The following is a 25670-nucleotide window of genomic DNA, read 5'->3' as shown; positions in this document are numbered from 1 at the left end:
GGACCCTTCAGGGTTTCTCCATGCGCCTTCTCTAGATTCCGCTCCTGACTAGGTAGTCCCTGAACAAAACCAAACTGTCGCCTAAACCTATCGGTAGCATGCCACTCGATACATTCAAATGATACCAACGGAACTGTAGCACTCCAAACCACCGACTGCATGTAGATTTCAGGAGGAATGATGTTCGGATCCACCCGATCCACAGCATAAGCAACCCAAACAAACTGGAAAAAATAAAGGAACCTCAACATAACAGTCCACAAAGCCAATTACAATAACAATGCTGTATAATTATGTCTCAGACCCTAAACATAAAACTAATACTACTTTCATTGAAACATACCTGCCCTTCCTGAAGTTCATCAAATGACTTCCTAAAGTGAGCTAACTTCATATATCTAAATCGTCGGTCACCACGCTCCCAGTTCCGCCACCTATTATGATATATTGAATTACCTCAACTACCATTAAATGAATCATAAATATCAAGATACGGGTACATTCTAACAAATTATTACCTGTTTGCTAGTGGAAAACTTCGAGGTTCCCTAGGTAGCGGCGATAGGTATGGCAGCCTGATCCAAGCCCAACAGAGTAGAAGTGTTAGTGGACCATCTATTTCCTTGCAGTTAAAACGGGATGCCCGGCATAATGCCCTGTAGAGATGTGCCAGGCATCCCGCTCCCCAACTATACTGACCAATACTACCAAAATCACGTAGCAAGGGTAGAAATTTCCAATGCACTCCTTCCCTAGACTTATCCCCAAACAAGATCGTCCCGATCAACAACATAATATGGCACCTCACATACCTCTGTATACTGATATCATCAATCAACTGTAAATTTTCTTTTAAATCACGCAGCCAGGTAAGTTTTATGCAACTAGATCTACAGTCAGACATACGCGGTGCAACTCCAAATTGAAGCAAACACTCCGCCTCCAACGCTTCAAAACTGCTCATTGTCATCCCTGTGACCGGAAGACCATCTGTGGGAAGACCAAGAATCATAGCTACATCTTCAAGTGTCACAGCACATTCACCAATGGGAAGGTGGAACGTATGTGTCTCTGGGTGCCAACGTTCAATTAGAGCATTTACCAATGCTTTCTGACACTGCACTATCCCAATCTGAGATGCATGATAGAACCCGGTAATTCGCAGATGATCCTCCACCCTTTCGTTGTACCGATCCGGAGGAAGTGGATGGTTACATGTCAACATTCTTGATTTCTACAAAAAAAACATAACAAATTACTAATCAAATTATTAAGAATTGCTAACTTACCATCATAAATTTATTGACTGAATCCTTATACAACTAATTCTCGTAACTTCTAAATTTAACTAGTTAATCCTCAAAAGTATTCATAACTGCTAATGAAACTCATTACAAATACATATATTCCTAATCATAAATCTCAACAATATTTACAACATCCACAATAATATCGAACGTTAATTAATTACTCTTTTGTTAAAAAATTTTTCCCCTGCAATACAAAATATTAATAAATCTGTATATGCCATCATTCATATTCTAACAACGCTAATAATTAACTTGCTAATAATAATTACTACAATTAAAATTATTTAAATTTTCTCATAAAGAAATATCTAACATGGCTTAATTAAAAAAACCTTTCTAATCAACTCAGCATTAACACTTTACCACAATAATAATAACATCTAACCAAAATCGATAACAGTTACACTTAATTTCTTAAAAACACATTTAAATAACATTGGCTTACAAATAATAATTATACTACAATTAAATAAATTTATTAAAAATTTACATTATGTACTACTTACTACTACAGCCAAAAACACAAAACTAAAGAACAACAACAACATAACCATAACAAATTTTCTTATCATTATATATATAATTAATAATCTGTAAAAAAATATTTAAATAGAACCTAACAAATATTTAAAAATTAGTCATAACCATTCTATTCATATTCTTCAACTACATATCTCTAACAACTACATAATCATAACAAATTTTCTAATCATGATTTATATAATTATTAATCTGTAAAATAATTTTAAACAAATCTAACAAACAATGAAAAATAAGTCATACTCATTCCATTTATGTTTTTCAAATGCATGTCTAACAACAATATAATCATAAAAAAAATTTTAATCATCATAAATATAATTATTAATCTGTTCAAAATATTTTAAAATAATCTAACTAATACTAATAAATTAGTCATAATCATTCTATTTATATTCTTCAACTGTGTATCTAACAACAATCATAATATTAAAATTTTATATTTTAATAATTATAACTATAAAAAAAATTAAAAAATTCAAAAAAATTTCAAAAAATACTTACATAATCAGGATCACTGAGATAGTGAATAATATGAAGCTCAGATCGATCAACATCTTTAATTTTAGATTTTTTCCCCATTAATGTTGCTCCTCCACCATGCAAAGTTCAGAGAAATGAAGAAGAAGGCTGTGAGGGAGAAAGGTTAGTGGGAGTGAAGTGTGGATTCGGATGGTGAGGGAGCAGGGTTTCTCTTTCTGCGTTTATGAGGGGCACCGATTAGGGACTCAACGGGGAAGCGCCGCGTGTCCATTCCCGCAATGGACTCGGACCGTGCGACTACTCAAACCAAAATCGGACGGTCCGTAAAGCGCGCCATCTCGGAGGGTCCGAGTCCGTCACCATCATCAGCCCCATACACTGGACTCGGACCGTGCGTTTTGTGCATTAAACTCGGAGGGTCCGAATCCCTGTCCCCCTGACACCACAACCTGGTTACACACCATCCACCCCCATACCCTTGTCATACATCACCACCAGTGCAATATGTAAATTAAAAAGCGTAGATATATATGTGTAACTTTACCTTCAATTTTTCTATATGTAATAAAAAAAAAATAGATTGCATATCCGGCAATTTAAGGTTTGTCAATTGACATGAAATATATCACTAAAGATCTTATATTTCAAACCAATCTTCAAGGTACTTTTTAGGTAGCTAATAATTACAATTTGTTATAATGGAACTATAGACTATATTTAATAGGCCAGCTAGTATTACTGTAGTGTAAATTAACACTGTTATTATATATCTTTTGTATGTGATATTGTTGAGGTAAATTATATATATATATATATATATATATGGAAAATTATAATATACAGATCAATAATTATACAGAGAGTATACAGAGATTCGTATATTCCTTCTGCTTGACATTATAAACTAATAAATTTACGTATATATAGATATATATGTGCAACTTTACCTTCAATTTTCTATATGTAATTTTAAAAAATAGTTTGCATATTCTGTAATTTATGGCTTCTCAACTGATATGAAACATATCACTAAACATCTTATGTTTAAAACCAATCTTCAAGGTACTTTTTAGGTAGCTAACAACTACATGTTGTTACAACGGAACTATACTATATTTAATAGGCCAACTAGTATTACTGTAGTTGTAGATTAACACTGTTATTGTGTATCTTTTATATGTGATATTGCTGAGGTAAATTATATATATAATTTAAAAATTTAAACTCTGGATATTACTTCATGCCTCACATAATAACATTTTTTTACATTAATATAGTCAACTTCTATCTCTGATTAATTTTATTTTCATATCTAAAAATACTTTATTTTACCTACCTCTACATTTTTATCTTTAAACTTTTTTTGTCTAAAATTTATTTGATATTTAATAATATTTTTTAAAATAAGTATCAACTTTAGAATAAATAATATAGATATCCATTGATAAATCTTAAACTCTAAATTCTATACACTAAACCCTAAATCCTAAATTTTATAAACTAAACCCTAAACCTTAAATTCTAAACTCTAAATCATAAATCCTAAATTCTAAATTAATATTTTTTTATTATTATTTTATAGATATAATTCTTTTATCAGTCTTTATAAATTTATTGAATTTTTAATTAAATTTTTAAAATTTTAAAAATTATAATTGATTTTGTATATCTAATAAAAAAAATTTCAAATAGATCTTCTCAACTTATAATTAAAAAAATTAAATTAAAATATCGTTGAATTATATTTTTCTATAAATTATCAACTAATAAATTTATGCGTGGAGATATATACGTGCAACTTTACCTTCAATTTTTCTATATGTAATAAGAAAAAATAGATTGTATATTTTACAATTTAAGTCTTGTCAACTGACAATGGAATAGATCACTAAAGTTGTTATATTAACAACGATTAAAGTTAGAAAACTAAAAGTATATCAGTCAAAATCCCGTCAAATATTTTTGGATGAATTTAAAATTTCTACGAGTTAATATATATAGATGTTTCTTTTACTAAGTATTAGAATGTTTCTTTTTCATATTAAATGGATGTTCTTTTATATATTTTTCGAATTTGTGATTGTTAAAAGTGGATATGTTAATATGAGAAAAAAGAGGAAGATTTTTATAGGTTTTAATTAGGTTTACTTAATCAATTTAAAATTTTTTAAATTTTAAATTTAAAAAATTTAAAATTAATTAATTATTGATATAAATTAATGTAATATTGTTTAATTTTTGGCTGATAAACTTTTGGTTCCTTATACTTTTCCATTAACAACCAATCTTCAACGCACTTATTGATTTACAATTAAATTAAGTGATAATGGAACTATAGACTATATTTAACAGGCCAAGTAATACTACTGTAGTTGTAAATCAACATTATTATTATGTATCTTTTATATGTGATATTGTTGAGGTAAATCCTAATGTTTAAGAGGGTAGAAATAATAACTATAAATAAAAAAACTTTATCCATAAAAAATAAAAATATTTTGAATATTCATTTTTGTGTTTGTTTTTAATTAAATTATTAAATATTTTAAAGAAAACTATTATTAAATTATTAGAATTTTTTAGAAATTATAAACTAATAAATTTACGTATATAGATTATATGTGCAACTTTACTTTCAATTTTTCTATATGTAATCAGAAAAAATGGTTTGCATATCCTACAATTTACGACTTGTCAACTGACATGAAACATATCACTAAAGATCTTATGTTTAAAACCAATCTTTAAGGTACTTTTTAAGTAGTTAACAACTACATTTTAATAAACTATATAAAAATTTAAACTCTGGATATTACTTCATGCCTCACATAATAACATTTTTTTACATTAATATAGTCAACTTCTATCTCTGATTAATTTTATTTTCATACCTAAAATTTTTTTATTTTACCTAGTTATACGTTTTTATCTTTAAATTTTTTTGTCTAAAATTTATTTGATATTTAATAATACTTATTTTTTAAAATAAATATCTACTTTAAAATAAATAATATAGACATCCAGTGATAATAGTGAGTAATTCTTTTTCTTTCTTTATAAATAGGTATTTACTTTATTTAATATTTGATATCTTTTTTATTAAAATAGGTATCTATTTAATTTTTAAAAAAAGTAAATATATCTAAACAAAATAATTATTTGAATACATTATTTTTTAAATAAATCTAAAAGATTTAAAAGTAGTCATTTTAGCACATTAAATTAAATATATATTTTGAATAATTGTAACTCTGGATATTATAATTGTTTACATTATTTTCAGATACGTTAAAAAAAATTTCTATAATAATAAATGAATTGTGCTTAGTTTGCTCAAAAGTGAGAGTAGAAGAGGTTTAAATTCATCATAAATAATAATAACACTTCATTAATTACTTATCAATAATTGATACAACTATTTAAAAAACTTTCAAATGATTTAGACCATTTTTCTAGAACTTTGCCGATCCAGTTGTAGTGTTTGTTGGATTTAAAAATAAAATTAGTGTAAAATTTGGACTATGCCCGGGTTAAATATTATTCTATTAGAAAAATTTATTGATACTTATTTATTAATAATAATAATTATTACTTTTAATTTGAAAAAAATTTGATGTATAAAAAATTAAAAGTTTATTGTATAATTTGTAAGGTTATTCCATCTTCTATTTCTAGAGGCCAAAATAATTTTATTATTTTTCTGGTTCATATTAGTGAATTTTACTTAAATATCAAAATTTATATTTAAATAAATCTTGCTACATTCTGTTACTATTATACAATTTAAAAAAATTTAAAATTTTAATAAAAATGGTTTATATTATAATTGTACAATATACAAATACCAACTAATATAAGTAACATTTCATTATATTATTAGACCCCTCATGTATGGTTTGTGTTATACACAAATCTTGTACTCAATTTACTTTACTATATTTATGTATAATTTGTATATAAAAACATTAACATATATATTTATTGAAAAAAATTAATTTATTTAGTATAGAAAAACATTTTTTCAATCTTTTTTTTTATATTGATATTTAATTCGATGAATATTTTTTAACTTACATCTTTTCTACTCCTAATAACAAACAGACGAAAAAAATTAATGAACAAATTATTTATAATTTTTATCCAACAACAAAAAAATATAAATGAGAAAATTTACAATCATTTATGATTAATATTTCGCAAACATAATCATGCATAATACTAACTTCAACCAACTTGCACACATAACCTCTCAAAGAATATAATTTTTATGAACCAACCATCTTATAGAATTTAAATTATGTTTGAGTATTATCAATTAATATTTTTAGCATAGCTAAAAAATAATATTTTTATTTACAATGATAAAAGTGAAAAATATATATATACTTTGTTTAAATTTTTCACTTTTTGTATTCTTTTGTTAGTTTTTTTATTTTTTCTTTTTCTTTTATTTTCTTCTATATTTGATGTGTTAATGTTTTTTATTTTTCTTTTTCTTTTTTTCTTTTGCATATGCACATTTCTAAAAGCAAAAGATTATTTATGTTGAACTTTCACCTCTTCTTAAATCCTTAAAACGTGTAACTAATTGAGCTTTTTTTACAATATAAATAGAGTTGGAAGACCATAAATATTTAAGTCTACATCAGCACAAACAGTAGCACAATAACAAAACCCAACAAAATTCAGATTAATCAAGAACCACAACACATATAAAATAGAAACACGATTTTGGTATCATTTTATTCATGATAGAAACATGAAGAAATTAGCTGAATAACAAAAATTTAAAATTGTTTAAACAGAGTAACAAATAAGAATGCCTTAACTGAAATCATAGATAGGATAAAAAAAATTATTTGATCCTTTTTTTCCTTAACCAAACACAAATGTGCAATCACAAAAATCAATCAATTGCACAATTCACAAAAGCAAAATCAAGAACTCAAAAAAAGGAGAAAAAACTAACAAATTCAACACCTCTTTTTATGTTCATGCAGAACTGACTTTATCATCCCATGGCCATACTATCCTTAACCATTATGACTGCAGCAGGAGCACTGCCTCCAGCAGCGCTGCCAGCAACTTCAGCATCCTTATCATTGGGATAACATATAATGAAACTGAATATATACAAATGATTTTTTCCTACTCTTTTCCATTGGTTCCTCCTCCGTTAATAATATTTAACATTCTCAGAACCAAAGCTCTTTTACTATGATTCAATCAAAATTTTATTTTCACTATATATATGTCAATTCAAAGCATTACATAGTACCACAGTAGATCGAACACTCATATCCAATTGAAGATTAATTTATTAAAGACTGATATCATAGCAAACAGGCCTTGAGTCCCTTTTCCAACTCTGAAACCATTCGAAAATAACAACACCTATTTGAGATGTAACTCAAATCATCATAAACCCATTAAAAAAATTTTGGTGTTCATTATTTCATTTTCCTACATAGTGCTAAAAATAAATCAAGAGATAGGAAAAGTTGTAATCACAATCCAACACAATAATCAAGAGACAGGAATTGAGAATAGTAAACTTTTCCAACATAGAGAACCTAGATGAAAACGGTAGTAGAGATGGCACCCACGAAAAGCATTTCAACATTCTTGAAGTGGTAAAAACACTTCAAAAATAAAAATCAAAAGCATAAATGTGATACGTAAATTCTAAAATCCACTGGTGTGAAGATGAAATACTTAACTCTTTAGGGTTTTCTATCCGGCGATGACCATGGCAAATAGCAGGCCGTTGTGGCAGCAGAGGAGCTCCCTCTTCCCCCGCGTTCTCTGATTCGCGTCTCCTTCTACTACTTTTCTTCTTCCATTTTTTTCCTCTCCCCTCTTTCCAATGAATTTCTTTTCTTTTTGGAAAAATTCGCTGAAACTCAATACGCATACTTTAAATCATTACAATAAACCAAACAAAAGGTGTAATCATAAAAATCAATCAATTGCACAATTCACAAAAGCAAAATCAAGAACTCAAAAAAATAAAAAAGAAAAAAAACTAACAAATTGAACACCTCTTTTTATGTTCATGCTGAACTGACTTTATCATCCCATGGCCATACTATCCTTAATCGCCATGACTGTAGCAGGAGCACCGCCTCCAGCAGTGCTGCCAGCAACCCGTAGTCTCTCTTCTTCAAGTGTAGCACGCCATTCTGAGGATATTAACACGAAAAGGCATATTCAATTTCGATTAGCATTTTCAACCAATCAAACAACAAAATAAAGTATGTCCGAACGAGAGAACTAACCATCCTTCATTCGCACGCAGCACCCACTGGCGAAGAAATGGTTGCGACACCATCCTACGAAGGACGCAACTATGCATATCCAACAGCGACAGTGGACTCTATCACTGTCGTCGCCTCATTCCTCTTCTTTTCTCGGTCGATTTAGCTTTCTTCTCTGTGACCGTTGCTGTCATCGCCATCCTCTTCTCCTTCCGTCGTCCTTTCCTTCTCCACCATCGTTTTCTTCTTCTCTGCGACGTGGACAGTCTTGCTTCACCATCGTTTTCTTTCTTTTTTTTCTTCTTCCCTTTTCTTTCTTCACTGTTTAACAAACACATATATGAAGACAACTGTAACAATAATTTTGAATTTCAATTTGAATCAAAATCCCGCCAATTCTTCTGTTCATAGTTCTTTAATTAGTAGATATTTAGATTTTTTAATATTTTATTAACAATTCTTCTTTATTCAATTTGAATCAAAATTCCGCCCATTTTTTTTATTCACAAATTTTGCTCCCTAACAACAAAACCACCTGTCAAGCAATGAAAGCATCCACTTGTCGAGTGTATAAAGCTACACGTGTCAAACAACCAACTATCCACTACATTCTTATTATATATTAATAGATTTGAATCAAAATCCTGCCAATTCTTCTGTTCATAGTTTTTTAATCAGTAGATATTTAGATTTTTTAATATTTTATTAACAATTCTTCTTTATTCAATTTGAATCAAAATTCTGTCCATTTTTCTTTATTCACAAATTCTGCTCCCAAACAACAAAATCACCTGTCAAGTAATGGAAGCATCCACTTGTCGAATGTATAAAGTTACATGTATCAAACAACCAACTATCTACTACATTCTTATTATATATTAATAAATAAAGAGACGGTACATCTTGAAATGAATGTGGACTAAAACCCCAAAGTGGTCCCTGAGATTGGGCGAGTTACCCATACTTGTCCCTGACTTTCAAAATTCACTAAAAGCATCCCTGACATTTTGCTCCGGGACCCATAGTTGCCCTGCAACCCTTTCCGGCACCAAGTCAGCAAACGGAGGGGTGATCTGGCACCACCAATGCCATGCTGGAGCCAGCAATGGCTAGCTGATGTGGCAAATCTGAATTTTGTACCCAATATGGTCCCTGGTCCCAATAAAACCCTAAAACCTAAGAATCATTATTATAACTAGTATCTCTTCTTCTCTCCTTCGTAATATAATTCTGGACCACCATTGAAGCTCTGAAGCAATGTTTGGAGGTGAAGGGCAAGCCAGTGGGAGCTCGATACGGTCAACAAGCAATGGATACAGGGCGAAGACCCAAAATCGTAGTAGGGCTACGCGTGTACCAGAATGGTGTGGTTGCGGCTGCCGACCTGTGCTCCGGTGGTCTGGGACACATTCCAACCCAAATAAGCCCTTTTTTGGATGCCCAAATTATAATGTTAGCTGTAATTGTTGATTTTTCCTGATTTTTCATTCCTTCTCCAACTTCTAATTTGGTTATTGAAACATTCGTTGACTGCAGACAATTGGTAAAAGATGGTGTGGTTTGTTTGTTTGGGCAGATGTTGGGCAAGAGGCTGTCCCTGCAAAATTAGAAAGTCTTAACTATAATGAAGAGCAGAAGATGACAGAAGGTTGGAGGCTGGAAAAATTAGAATCGGATGTTAGGAGTCAAAAGTTTATGATCAAATTATTGTTTGTGGTTGTTTTTGTAATGCTGTTGTTCTTACTAGTGGTATTTTGCAAACTTTGATCTCAATGTTGAGTAATGATGCGATTGAGTTCATATGTGTAATATTTGCATGAATGAAAAAAAGTTGTTCAACATGTAACTGTGTTAGCCAACCTGTTGGAGATACTAACTATTTTTGTACCACTAAAGAAAATCTGGATATATAGCAATAGCAAAATATAGCAATAGCAAAATATATTAATCATTTTAACATAACAAAGTCATGATTCATAAGTTTTGACTGCCTTACAAAGCCATAAGAAGGTGTTGCTAACAAAATAAACATAAGCATATGTCTGGTAACAAAGTAATCCTAACCAAACAAGCATGGTATTGCTATACAAAATTACTTTCAAATTGTCTTATACAAAATACATCCCAATATAACAAGCAAGAGTCTTCAATTTTTCTTCCTTGGTGCCTTGAATCCCGGAGTGGGAATGAACTTGAGGATACTGCCAAGTCTTGCAGCTGTTCCTGAGCTAGCACCTTGCATGGGATTCACTGGCTCATGGGCAGAAATTGGTGAGACAGATGACTTTCTCTTTGGTGGGAGCTTATCCGGTCTTGACTTAGTGATGGTACAAACTTCAGTAGCCTACAAGAATTGTAGTATATCAGATGGTGCGGTTATAATTACATAACACTAAACAATTTACAAGTTGTCATTAGATGAAAAATAAGTTGATTACCTGCTAAGACTCCTCTGGTTCAGAGTAAATTGGTTGAGAAAGCTCAACTTCAACTGGTTGGACATTAGTGTCACCATCATCAGCCGGAGCATCTTTACTAACATTGGCATCATCAGTGGCATTCGGATCCATCTTCAACAACATTAGTTTCAGCTCTAGCTGTATTCTTAGCGGCAGCTTTTGCTTGTGCAGCAGCAGCAGCTTTGGCTTTTGCAGCAACATCTGCTAGTTTTTTCTTTTTACAACCCCTCTTTGTGTGTCCTTTTTTCCCACAGTAGCTGCATGTGAATGGTGCAAGCTGCCTCTTTAGGTTTGTGTTGTCCTTGGTGGAAGTGGGTTTGGATTTCTTTGAGCCACCCTTAGCTTCATCTGTGCCTATCCGCCTTTTTTGTTGTAACTTACCTGGCCCCCTCTTAATCTTTGGAGGTTGGGGCTTAAGAGATTCTGAAACCTCCCAGAAAGTCTGCCCAGGAATGGGATTAATATGATGCTGATATGTCTCCCTATATGAGTCCATAGTAACTAGTTTGTGGCAAAAATCCTCTGGATTCTTGTTCACCCTAGCTAGTGCAGCACATGCATGCACACAGGGTATTCCTACATCCGAAACAGGAATGAATCAATTTAGTACTTAGTGTTAGATAGTAATATATGAATGAATGTTACATTGGACAAAATAAAATCCACCTGTCAGCATCCAAAATTGACATGTGCATAGGTATTTTCCTAGATCAACAACATGGTTGGCTGGGTAACCGTGTACCTCAAATTTCTCATAACCAGTATCACCTGTCCATATTGGGTGCCAATGTTTTGACTCTTTTCTCACTTTCTCCAGATGACTGTGAATTACTGGCGGTAACTTACCCACATGATTAGCTAATTTTACCTTGTTATTAGCTATTGTTCTCATGACAAACATTCTCACACCTTCAAGCAAAGTAATGATTGGCTTGGCCCTGGCCTCTTTAATTTTTGAGTTGAATACCTCGCACGCATTATTACATATGCTATCCAATTTAGGCCTGTGACTGAATTGACTCCTGGTCCAGTGTTCTCTTCCCCACTTTGATAGATACGCCCATGCATCCTCGTTGATAATCTTGATCTTGTTCATATTATCTCTGAACTCTTGATACGTGGTGGCTCGTGCACACTCCCACAGCAAGGATCTTAGTTGTAAATCCTTCCATTGCTTGTTAAAATTCTGCCACAAGTGCCAAACACAAAAGCGGTGATGAACACGGGGCATCACCTCTTCCATTGCCGGCAACAAACCCTGTGTACAAAACCACATACCATAAATTGGGGGGAGTTTTCATTTCTTTAGAATGCCATGAATTTTCCCCGTCTGAGTCAGCCCCTGGATCATATGCATTATATGCATCATCCCCAGTTCCACCCATAAAGTCTAGGTCCACATCCCCATCAGAGACCTCCTCAACAAATGTATCATCCTCACTCATAACTTGCTCTTTATCCTTAGCAAACGCAGCAGCAGGAGAATGTTTAAATTTGATGTCTTCCTTAATAGTCTTAGCCTTACAAACATCATTATCATAATCATCATCATCAGACGAAGAACTATCTTCGATCCTTGGCTCATACAAACTATCTTCGTCATTATCATATGAATCAGACGATAGTGCATCACCTCCCTCCTGTCGTGCTTTCAACACCGCCTTTCCTTTAGCAACACTCCTCGTACAAGGCCTAAAATTAGGGGTGGTTGTTGTCTTTTTCTTCTTCAAGGTGGATTTTAGTGTGGAGTTGGATGTTGCTGTTGACACACTTTTAGGGAGAATAGGCTTCGTAGGAGGATTCGACTTTGAATTGGTAGGAGGCTTTGGCTTTTGATTAGTAGGAGGCTTCAGCTGTGGATTAGTAAGAGGCTTTGCAAATTGATTAGTAGGAGGCTTCGGCTGTGGATTAGTGGGAGGTTTTGGCTTTTGATAAGTAGCAGGCTTTGCCTGTGATTGATCATTTGGATTGGGAAGAGGCTTCTCCTCACTTGGAGGTTTTGGATTCGTGACAGATTCTAGCATAGTTGGAGGTGTTGGATTACTAGGAGGAGTCGGATTAATTTGAGGGTTCGGAATGTCAATGGTGTTGACAGGCGTTGCCTTGTCTTGGGGGGATTTACTGTTGGGGTTCCTCACTTTGTCATTAGGAGTGACCATGGCACCTTCTTCTTTTGCATCCATGCCAGCCTTTTCCTCCTCATCTTGTAAATAATCTGGAGATGACACCCCATGTTCAAAATACACATCCACCAATCCATTATTCTTGTGAGCAAGGAAACACATCTCTCTAAGCTCATTGTCACTGTTTAGATTCCTTAATCCAGTTTCTAACGTCCTCCCGGGAACTAGCCACCAACAATGAAGGATCTTGTCATAGCCTAACTCCTTGTAATAATTCCTTATGAAGAAAACATCCAAGGTATCCTCATCCAGATCACCTAGGCAGGTTAAGTTATCAGGGGTATATCTCAGTTTTCTTTCATCATCTTTCTCAAAGTTTCCTCCATGATGAAACATTATATCCAACAACACATCCATCTGCACCAACAAATCAAAATCATTAAAACTCACACAATCATATCACACGACTTCAACATCGACTAAAATCCCTATACATTAATATCACAGTTACCACCATGCATTAACCCACTATTGAAAAAACTTCTGTTTTATTGCCAAAAAACAGAGCATATACACATCAAACCCTTTGCCCTAACAAAAATTCTTAAACACAATCCTTTAAGGTAATGCAGCCATGAAATTCTAGGACAACCCAACACAGTAACAAGACAATCATACACATTCATCATAATTTGATTCATGAAATAAATTCAAAAATTATTTCAACCAACACATACCTTCAACAACGCAGAAGACAGAGAAACCACTTGACTAAGGAACACCAAACTCTTCAAACGACGTGTGACAGTGGAGGAGATGGGGAAGACGAAGCTAGGTCGCTGCCATTGATGGGAGAATGAGAAGAGGAAGACTGAGCGTGGAGGAGAGGAGAGGAAGTGTGAGAGTGTTCAAACAAATATAGGACTGAAGGCAAACCGTTTTCAAGGGATGGAGCTTATGAACGACGTCGTTTACTTCTTCATTGGGCGCCAAATCGATACTGCGTCATTTCGCTTGGCTCCAGCGTGGCAAGGGAGGTGCCAGACATCCCTCCGTTTGCTGACTTGGCGCCGGAAAGGGTTGAAGGGCAACTATGGGTCCCGGAGCAAAATGTCAGGGATGCTTTTAGTGAATTTTGAAAGTCAGGAACAAGTATGGGTAACTCGCCCAATCTCAGGGACCACTTTGGGGTTTTAGTCAATGAATGTGATTCATCAGATGTTTAGCGCACCGTAAGCAGCTGACCTGATGCTGCGGTTATCATCCGTTAGGAGTTTATAGGGTCATTCATGTCCTTTTATGGCACTGTGCTAAAAGAGTAAACCAACTAACTGGAGGAACGGCTAGTTGAGAAATCATTGGGGCAGGATATGAATTATTTGTAGTATGGACCAGGTTGTTCTTATTGAATCATGTAAACAAATACCGTTAGTAGGCCTTTTTTTAACAGGTAGTCTTATTAGTTTGTGAACCAAGTGAGTTTGCTACAGTGTCAAGTGTAACCTGCTGGCCCTCTTTGATTTCAATTTGAATATACGGGTTGGCTTTTTTTTATAATATATAAGATAATTATTAATTCAATGAAGAAGGCTAAATCTAAAAAATTATGATTAAAATAATACTAAACTTGATATATGTCATTGTTTTATTTATAAGATTTTTATTATTTCTATTTATATAACTCTCTTTTTTTATTATTTGGTGTTGTTTATTTATAGTTTTTTATTTTACTTTGACATGGTATAATTTTATAATGGTAATTTTTTTGTATTATGTGTATTATTCTTATCCTTTTATAATATAAATTATTGATCTCATTTTAAACAAAAAATTAACCATAATAATAATAATAATAAATTATAACATATTAAAAAAATACTAAAAATACTAAAAAGCTATTATATAAAAAATACTTAAAAAATATTTAAAAAATTAAAGATGCCTAAAAAGATAACGTATTTGACGAAGCATTAGCGAATTGGAAGTGCTACTTCACTAATCAAAATTGGTAATGAAGCATGGTTTCATATTATTACTGTTTAAGTTATATGAAATGGATGGCATTATAACTTCGTTAACGAGAAAGAAGAGAAGTTACGACATAACTAATGAAAAGTTGTCAGAAATTACATTTTGGACTGATAAATTATGTTTTTATGATAAGTCTAAGGAGAAGTAAAGATGAATTTATTAGCAAAAGTGTTTTATTGAAATAGCAGTCTGCCACTGTTGAAGGGGGCCAATAAAAAGGATAAAACAAGGAAAATATACAACTACAGAAATTACAAGCGGATATCAATGGCTATGCCATAGTAGAAGTAATGGGATTATGTAAGACTATCGTTGTGACATTCGAATGAGCTGGCACAGTTCGACACCGGTTGAATCTAAGGGGTAACACCGTAAAGGCTGTTGTCATAATTAGAATCAAGCTTTTGTATCTTGTCGTCAAGCTTCATTATCTGTTGTTGAAGATCTGTGTTTGAAGTCTCTGACCTCCTTACTTGTTTTTTTAGGAGAACCCAGAACATCCTAAAAGTAGCATCTTCTTTGGCATCATCTTCAAGAAAAGAGTACCTGCCCTTAGCACAGACGTTTGCTTCGAATAGGTTTCCTGGAATAATGACATTGAAGGCATACAATGGTCCTTGTTCACGGTGAAATTTCTCTTCACAGAAAAAATATGGGGTGGAAATTGCAGTGTCGTTGCAATACATCATTAGCCAGAGTTTCATGTTGTTGTTAAGCGAAGTGGTGAGATGCACTCTCATCTAGTAGAAGTATCGGGGTTCCTATTCATTGAAAGGGTAGAGTATGAAAGTGATCCTTGGTGGTTTTTCAAAAATCAGTTAGTACAACTTTAATGGCTACTGAGAAAGGCTTAGAGTGACATTCAGCGATGAGAAAAGAAGATGGTTACCACACACAATGGGAGCAACGCGTTTGTCAGCGGTACTTTACCGTGCCCGTCTCAGCCATGATTTTCGCACTTGCTTCTCTATCCGCCCTTAGGGTTTCCATCCTAGCATCGTATGCGTGGAGCGCGAGAAGGTAACTGTTAAATCCCTGGTATTCCGGTTCCGGAGAGTTGATGATCTGCTTATTGACTTCATCGAATGATGCATATATTCCGGGGTTAATTCCCTTGGTGACAACGAAGAATGTGAATTGCTACATGTTGTGCTCCATTGTTGGTGGATAGATGCGGTGGGGTTTTTTGTATGGTTTTGTTCATGGAAGGAATTTTGCAGAGTATTTTTGAGATGGGTGTGCTTTCCAGATTGTGAGCAGAAGTGCTGTCTTTGTAGGATGAGGGAGACTTACTGGGGAAGATGTGGAAATACTATTTTTAAAAATTGCAGATACAAAATAAATGAGAAGTGTGGTCTCTTCAAACACGTCACATCATATTTGATTTGAGGTGTACTTGAATGATAGTCAATAATGTTGAATTTCCTGAAATACCTAGGAATATGTAAGTTATAGAATTTTTGGTAAACTATTATTTTGGTCCCCTACGTTTGGGGTGAATTCTATTTTAGTCCCCAACGTTTAAACTGTTCTATTTAAATCTTAAAAAGATTTGATTTGCATCAATCAAGTCCTTCCGTTAAGAGGGTGTCAAATTATTGACGCTGTGTCCGACGTGGCAAAATTGGCAGTTTGGCTGTAGTTAACAATTGGAATTGGAAGCACGAAAAAAAGAAAACGAAATGCAATCCGGTCCAATAAGTAAACCCTAATCCCCAAAGTTGATGTTTTTCGTCTGCTGAGAATGGCTACCCAGTCCTCCTCCCAAGGTTCGCGTAGCAGCACCAAGAGTCGTGGGAGAAGGAGGACTTGCTTCTGTGGAGAGAGACCGGTATTGCGCACGTCATCTACAGCGGAGAACCCAGGAAGAAGATTCTGGGGCTGCGTCAACTTTCAGGTGAGTCTCATCTTTTCTGTCTCTTGTTTGAAAATAGCATTGGATGTAAGTGTTTGGAGGATCTGAAGTGTTTGGTGTGTTCGTGCTGGTGTGTTCGTGTTGGTTTGGTTGAGAACAGATAGGAGATGGATGCGATTATTTTGCTTGGGCAGAGCCTGAAGGACAAGATCCACAAATTCAAAGAGTGAAGAACAAAGCAAGCTCGTTGAAAGAAGAACTGCAGAAAGCTGAAAGAAAATTTGCATTGGCAGTTGGTGTTGGAATTCTTGGATGGACAATGGCTAGGCTGCTGCTATGTGATCGACTTAATTGAGGTTTAGGGGGTTAGCATTTTGTTTATTTTTGCCATTCTGTTGTTGTCCCCTAGTTTGTAGGGAATGTCAATTGTTTAGGGATTGAAAAAATTGACATACAGTTGGGTGATAACAGTGATGTAAAGAGAATGAAATTTTTTGTGGCTGTATGTGTAAAGGCATTTGCTGTAAACATTGTAAGGTTTTTGACTGAAATGAATAGCAATGAGTTCCTGTATTGTGACATACATTACTTGGCTCTGTACAAGTTTATTTTAGTTTCATCTACTAATAAATACAAGGCTTAATTTGCCAATTCACATAACTATGTTGCTGAAAATTCATGTAATTCATTAGATAATGGAGAAGTCTTAAAGTAGCTTCTCTTAACCATAACAATATCCAAATAAGCCTTAAATATAACCATGAAAAGGTAACAACACAAAAGAGATCAACATGACAGTAGTAGTCTTAAAGTAGGGTGTCTAAAGTATTACAGGGACATTAGCCCTTGGTCATTGACAGAATCATTACAAAACAGATGGTATCACTAAAATCTACTATGTTCTTCATCCCAATGCCTTCCAGGCCCTAGGTGGTGTTTTTGCCATGAACCTCAGGGTCCTCCTTGATGGGCTAGTGACTGTTGCTGTTGATGGTTGTGGTTGACTGGCACTGCTGCTGCATCTAGCTCTCTTGGATGATGTCTGTGACTCCTGGCTTCCTCCAACTTGTGTACTGCTCTTCCTCTTTGGCTGAAGTCTTGTTGCTGGTTGTGTTGTTGTCTTGGCAGGGATCTTGTTGGGTTTTGGAGTCCTAGTTGTGCCAGCCCCTTTCTTGGCCCCTTTCTTGGCTTGTGCAGTTGCATTCTGCTATAAACAGTAACAACAAATTGGGGTTAATGGGACAGTATCAACATTCACATGTAAGGAATTGTAATCAAATTGACAATAACAACTTTACCTTTTTTGCTGCGGCCTCCATCTTACGTTTTCTAGGGTAGGTTCTTTTGTTGTGACCAAGTGCAAAACAATATGAACATTTTTGTTGTTGTCCAGTCCTGGATAACTTAGACAGTGGTCCATTGTTGCGTGGCTCATCACCAGTCTTGTTCCTCCTCAATTTTGGGCGCCCTATTGGTTTCCTAAACACTGGTGGCAGCACATCATCATTCTCAGTCCGGGACCAGAGATTTGGTCCATTCAGTGGGTAGATTACATGTTGGTAGCAGTCCACGTAGGTCTCTTTCCTATAACACTTGTTCACATAGTTCTTAACATCTAGACACATTTTCCTAATGCAACTCATGGCATACTGATGATTGGATTTTTGATGGTATAGAATTTCTCAAATAAAATTTCGCCGAAGTATAGTTTCTAAACCAAGCAATAATCCTTTCATACAAAAAAGTTGTTTGTCACTAAAACAAACCCCTAAATTTATAAACCGAAGTATTCAGACCTCGGGTCGTTCTCCCTAGGAATTACAATAAAGTGTCTTGTTATTGGTTTGAGTTGTTTTGGGGTTTTGATAAGAAACATGAAAGATGAATGGCAAGAAAGTAAACTAACAACTATAAAAGGCTCTTGGCAAGGTATGAAAATTAGAAGTCCTATCCTAGTTATCCTCCTCAATTGTGATGAGAATTGTTCATTGCTACCACTTAGTTAATCCTTACTAAATAAAGGAAAGTCAAGTGGATGAATTGACTTGAGCCACAAGTCCTAGCCAACTCCCAAGGAAAGACTAGCTTTAGTGCACTCCAAACCAATTAGCAATCTCTCCAATTACCAATCAACAAAGGAATTAGATAACTCAAGTGTCACTAATTACTCTACCTAGGCCAAGAGGAACAAAATCTATACTATAGCTAGAAGAGGCATTTCAACAAACACATAGAAGGCAATAAAAGTAAACAACATAAATTGCAAGAATTAAAGAGAGATCTAACTACAAAGGCAAGAGATCAAGAATAGAAAAGCAAAGAAGAACAATTATTATGAATTACCTCTTATTGAATTGAAAGAAAATGGAAGGAACAATAGTAGATCTACAACAAAGTATAAAAACATCATAAAGGAAATTACAACAAAAGAATAGAAGAAGAATGAATCTAACACCAAGGAATTGAGATGTAGAAGTAGAAGAAAGCAAAGATTAAAACCTAGATCTAAGAACTAATCCTAATCCTAATCCTAATTCTAGAGAGAAGTGAGAGCTTCTCTCTCTAGAAACTACTCTAAACTAATCCTAATGAGTGTGTAATTATTGGAATCCCCCTTACTCTTCAATCCTTGGCTTTAAATAGCATCTTTGGTGCCAAAGTTGGTTGTAATTGGGCCCCACAACCCTTCAGAATTCGTTGGTTGCGAATTCATTAAAAAAATCATATATCAGCACCGACGCGTACGCGCACAGCACGCGTACGCGTCCATAGGGCAATTGGCAGGTGCGCGCAAGCGCCAGGTGCGCGCGCGCGTCCATGGGCGAGTTCAACTTCTTTGACTTTTCATGATTTTTCCACTTTGCATGCTTTCCCTCTTCACTCCTTTGATCCATTCCTAGCCTTTTCAATCTGAAATCACTAACAAACATATCAAGGCATCTAGTGGAATCAAAGGTGAATTGAATTTAGCTAATTTAAGGTCTAGAAAGCATGTTTTCACATCTAAGCACAAATAAGGAGACAATCACAAAACTATGCTAATTCAATGGATAAATGAGGGTAAAAGGTACAAGATAAACCGTCAAAATGGGGTTTATCAACCTCCCCACACTTAAACCAAGCATGTCCTCATGCTTAAACCAAGAATGAAGTAAAGGGTATGGTATTTATTCAATGGAGCTAACTAAATGCAATCTACCTATATGCAACTATCTAAATGAATGAAATTGCTTGGTCAAAATAAATCAATTCCCAAGAAGCATATATGCACAAGGGCTAGGGACTAGCAAGTCTAATCCACAATTGAATTGAGTTATTAAATATTTTTACAAACTTGCATGAAGAGATGATCATAGGTGGAAACATGTAATTGAGCATCAAACCCTCACCGGATGTGTTTGCACTCTATTCGCTCAAGTGTTTAGGGTTGATTCTCTCAATTTTCTCCTAATCATGCTTTCTAAGATTTGTTTTTCTTCTAACAATCAACATATATTTCATGCATGCATACAAGTATCACGAGGTCTTTTCTTTGGTTGTAATGGGGCTAGGGTCAAGGTGTGATGCATATATGGTTAAGTGAGCTTGAAATTTGAATCTTTGATAAGCTTAAACTTCCCACCTAACCTATGAAATCCTATACAATTAAGTTCTAACCTAACTACCCATTTTCACTTTTTCACATACTCATGTATTCCTTTTTAATTTCACAACACTTATGCATTGATTTTATTGGACTATACTTTGATTTAGGGCATTTTGTCCCCTTTTTATTTCTTTCTTTTTCTTCTTTTTCTTTCTTTTTCTATTTTTTTCTTTTTTTTTCTTTTCCATATTGTTTTTCTTTTCTTTTTCTTTTGTTTTTCTCATTTTTTTTCTATATACAAGAACCTCAATGCATAAGGTTTTACATTTGATCAATACATGAGTATGTACCCAATTCCCAATATTTTCAATAACAATACAAAATTACCCTTTTATTCACCCAATGTCCCAAGGTTCCCACACTTGAATGATACTCACACACTCTAGCCTAAGCTAATCAAAGATCCAAATAAGGACATTTATTGTTTTTTGCTATAGGCTTGTAATGTGCTAAAATTAAGAACAAGTGGGTTAATCGTAGGCTCAAATTTGGCTAACAATGAAAGATAAAAGGTAGGCTATATGGGTAAGTGAGCTAATGAAATGATGGCCTCAATCATATAAATGCATGAATACACAAAATAATGGATATAAAGGATCAAACAAATCAAAGATTACATTCATAGAAAGAGAACAATTCCACACAAGAATGGAAAATAAGTGGTTATAAAATGTAACCACACCATTAGGCTCAAATCTCACTTGCTTGTGTTCTTAGCTCAAAAACATGATCCACAAGATATATAATTCAAGAAAGTTTAATGAAAAGTTTTCACTCAAATCAATTGGTGCCCTATAGATAGAAATCCTTGAAAATTTTTGTTATTTTGACTAAGCTTATTGTGTATACATATGCAAAAATTAAGAAAATGCAAGTAAAAATCCTAAAATCTTAAAATGAAATGCAAAAGTGTTGGGATTAGAATTTTGTCACCCAAAATCGCCGACCGGTCGAGCACCCTCCCCACACTTAAAAGTTTGCACCGTCCTCGGTGCACTCAAAGATGAGCAAGGGGGTACGGCGACTCTCCGGATTGCTACGTGTTCTTAGTCCTGCTTCCATGTTTGCTTGTGGTGCATTGTTCATGAAAAACAAAAATATAACACCAAAAGATAGGGTAATACAAAAGCAAGGAAACATAATTGTTGGAATGAGGTAAATCACTAGAATTGAGTGAGTGAATTAGTGTGACATTAAGAAATATTAGTTGTGTGAATTCTAAATTGCGCGGTTTAGAACACACATTAGCATAAAAAGCTATGTCACCAAAGACGCATGCACTTTACTCATTCTAGTATGCCTGAGATGCTTTAAGTGAACTTGTAAGGTAAGACAAGCATTAGAGAAGCATGAAAGCATTCAAGTCAAACACATATGGATGCATATGATCATGAAATACCATGCATTAAGGTAAATGCACATCATCATCCATCATCAAGAGGTTGCCTAATCACAAAATAAGGCTCAAATCACATGGTGGCCAAATCATGTAATTCAAGAAGAGTTACAAGCTCGAAGGCAATTCTCATCACTTGGTATTTTTCAAAAGATAAGCATGAAAAACTCAAGACCAAGTAGCAAAATATAACCTCAATCATAGGATCCAACAAAGATTATCTAAAAACATTCATGCTAAATTAGCATTTAGGCAATAAGGGGGAAGCAATGCATAGTAAACAAAGTCAATAATCCAACACTTATGATGAAAATGGGGAAAATAAAATGAAAACTAAACTAAAGTTATCCAACAGACTAACTAACTAACTAATTAACTAACTAAAATAGATGGTTATCCATGGTGTTTGGAAGTGTTGGATGAGGGATTGGAGGAGGGAAGAAGAAAGGAGAAGGAAAAGAAATGGAAAGAGGAGAAGAAAAGAAATTGTAGTGAAAGAAGGGCATCCGCGCGTACGCACGCATGGCGCGCGCGCGCGGGTGGTGGAACAGAGAGGGAAGCGCGGACGCGCATAGTGCGCTAACGCGTAGATGGGGGTATGGGAATAGGCGCGGACGCGTACCGTGCGCGTCCGCGTGGGTGGCTAGCCAGGCCAGCGGCTCAATGTTGGCCCAGAGTTCGCACAACTCTCTGGTAAAAGTACCAGGGGTGCAGGTGGCCTAATCGGCGCACGCGCGGCATGTGCGCTTGCGCGTTCATTGCGAATTCAGCAAGATGGGCGCGTACGCGCCAGGTGCGCGCGCGCGCGGATGGTGTTGGGCCTGAGGCTCAACATTCGCACAGTGAAGGCCTAACTCTCGGGTTTGCTAGCTGGGAGTGGAACTTCTGCATCTACGCGCGCGTGCCATGTACGCGGACGCGTAAGTGGTCGAAAATGCTTAAAGTGCGCGTGCGCGCCATGTACGCGTACGCGTGAATGGTGCTCTATTTTTCAAAATTTTTCTATGTTTTTGCATCATTCCAAGCATTCCAAACCTCCAAACAGCTACCAAAACACCTTAAAACCTTATTTAACATACTAAGCTATCAACTATACTCAACAAATCAACCAAAAACATGAATTTAAACTAATCACTAATATGTACAAAAAGAGAAAATGAAAAGAATTTACCATGGTGGGGTGTCTCCCACCTAGCACTTTTGTTTATTGTCCTTAAGTTGGACTTATGGGGAGCTCCTCTCAAGGTGGCTTGTGCTTGTATTCATCTTGGAACTCCCACCAATGCTTGGTTCTCCATTGTGCCCCAAGATTCTTCATGGATTGAGCCAAGTCTTGATGGAGTTCTTCACAAGCTTGGGGCTCCCAAAGTTGATCCTCTTCTTGTAATCCGGATCCCACACTTTGTTTTCACACCCGTCTTGAAGTTGATCATCATTATTAGTCCATCCGGGTGGTAAGTAAGATGAATTCTCTATATAGTGGCCAACAATCCTCCTAGACCCATCTATTTGAGCACTACTCCAACCTTTATATCTCATGTTTGATGCATCAACCATAATGAGCCTTGAATTGCAAAGCCAACCACAAAACCTTTTTCGCTTACGCTTCATCCCACAAAGCATCCTAAGTTGACCATCCGTTTCAAGCAAGTCATACTCAAGTGGGACAATAAAGCTAATAGAAATGAATTTCACCCACTCAAATGAAGGTGTAGATGGCAACCTAGGCAAAAATGCTTCCAAAGATCTTGACAAAGCATAACCAACCCCCGTTCTTCTATTTCTATGGACTTCCACCTCTTCACAAGATCTCTTAATCTCAATCCTTCGTTCAACAATTTTATCTAAGCCTTTTCCTTTACTCAAATCATAATAGGGAGGGTGAGAAAAATTTACCTCCTCAACGCTTTCAAATCCAACCGGAGAAGGTTCTTCATGTTCAAAGGATTCTTCACCACTAAGACTTGATGCTTGATCTTCATCACCAAGGGAACTCAATCCTTGCTCTATCCCATCTAAGCCTTCATATGGAATATGCCTTGTAAGGTGTGCACTTTCCTCCCTAGCATCAATTTCAATCATCTTGGAGGGGTTTTCTTCAACTCTATGTTCCCATGGAGGCTTTGCATCTCCTAAGTCTTCTACCACTTCTTCCGTGTCTTCAACAATTAAAGCTTCCTCCAATTGTTCCAATACAAAGCAACTTCCTTCATTTCCCACCGGAGTTTCCAATCTCTCCTTTATGCTATGTTCTTCATTTGATTCTCCACATGTAGCCATGGGAGTTCCTTGAGTGTTCAAGCATTGGGAGGCTAATTGATTTGTTACCGCATCCAAGGCGGCCATGAAATTTTGCACATCATCTTTCATCTCTTCTTGCCCTTGAACAAGAACACCAAGGGTTTCATCCATTAGAGGTTGGGGTGAGTGGAAGGATTCATCATTTTGGGGGAAGGGTTCATAGTAGGAAGGTGGTTCTTCTTGGTAGAGTTGTGGTGGTTCAATGTTTTCCATTCTTTCCACTTGTTGCACAACACACTCCATGGTTGCTTGAAATTGATCCAATGCTTCCTTGAGATGAACCCTTGACTCTTGTTCCTCTTGGATAATATGATTAGGATCATGTGGCTCTTGGTTCAATGGATATGAGTATTCTTCCATGGGAGGTTGTGGTGGAAAGTAGTATTCACCTTGTGGTTGAAAATTTTTATTTATTGGAGGTGGTTCATCTTGGTAATAATATGGAGGGGGTGGCTCTTGAAGATGTTGATGTTGTGGTGGTTGCTCTATGTGTGGTTCATATTGCTCATATGGTTGTTGGTAGCATAGATATGGGTTAGGGTCATATGAAGGTGGTTGGTAAGAAGGGGCTTGTGAGTATGGTTAAGAGTTATGTTGAGGATATGGTTCATAGGCATATGGTGGTGGTTCTTGAAAATCACAAGGAGATTCACCATAACCATTGGATTGATATGCATCAAAAAATGGCTCTTCTTCATAGTGCATTGGTAGGGGTTGTTGCCATGAGGATTGATCATAAGCATATGGCTCCTCCCACCTTTGGTTATCCCATCCTTGATACACATCTTCATTATAGTCCTCATCACCTACAACATAATTGTAATCACACTCATAGCCAAAATGAGAATTCATGATAGCAAGAGAGGGCAAAAAAAAACAAAAAATAGGAACAATTAAAGAGAACAAACTAAAAATTAACAAAGAAGAAAAAAGCAAACATATTCACAATATTCACATATATACAATAACCAATAACACAACACCATTGCAATTCCCCGGCAACGACGCCATTTTTGATGATTGGATTTTTGATGGTATAGAATTTCTCAAATAAAATTTCGTCGAAGTATAGTTTCTAAACCAAGCAATAATCCTTTCATACAAAAAAGTTGTTTGTCACTAAAACAAACCCCTAAATTTATAAACCGAAGTATTCAAACCTCGGGTCGTTCTCCCTAGGAATTACAATAAAGTGTCTTGTTATTGGTTTGAGTTGTTTTGGGGTTTTGATAAGAAACATGAAAGATAAATGGCAAGAAAGTAAACTAA

The 25670-nt window shown here is 35.0% G+C and overlaps 2 protein-coding genes across 2 annotated transcripts; one reads left to right on the top strand and one right to left on the bottom strand.

Annotated features, from left to right (window-relative positions):
• Positions 1-9847: 9847 nt before the first annotated feature.
• On the top strand, positions 9848-10357 carry LOC107488335 (uncharacterized). The gene is made up of 2 exons (XM_016109065.1): positions 9848-10042; positions 10127-10357. Exons 1-2 carry the CDS (start codon positions 9848-9850, stop codon positions 10355-10357), a joined length of 426 nt encoding a protein of 141 aa, XP_015964551.1.
• A 783-nt stretch (positions 10358-11140) lies between these two features.
• On the bottom strand, positions 11141-12145 carry LOC127747588 (uncharacterized). The gene is made up of 2 exons (XM_052261645.1): positions 11716-12145; positions 11141-11625 (listed from the first exon to the last, which is right to left on the bottom strand). Exons 1-2 carry the CDS (start codon positions 12143-12145, stop codon positions 11141-11143), a joined length of 915 nt encoding a protein of 304 aa, XP_052117605.1.
• Positions 12146-25670: the final 13525 nt, after the last annotated feature.

The sequence above is a fragment of the Arachis duranensis genome, chromosome 5, assembly GCF_000817695.3.
Source record: "Arachis duranensis cultivar V14167 chromosome 5, aradu.V14167.gnm2.J7QH, whole genome shotgun sequence".
Lineage (NCBI taxonomy): Eukaryota > Viridiplantae > Streptophyta > Magnoliopsida > Fabales > Fabaceae > Arachis > Arachis duranensis.
Note: the sequence above shows the minus strand (reverse complement) of the source record. Positions and strands in the feature narration are given on the sequence as shown.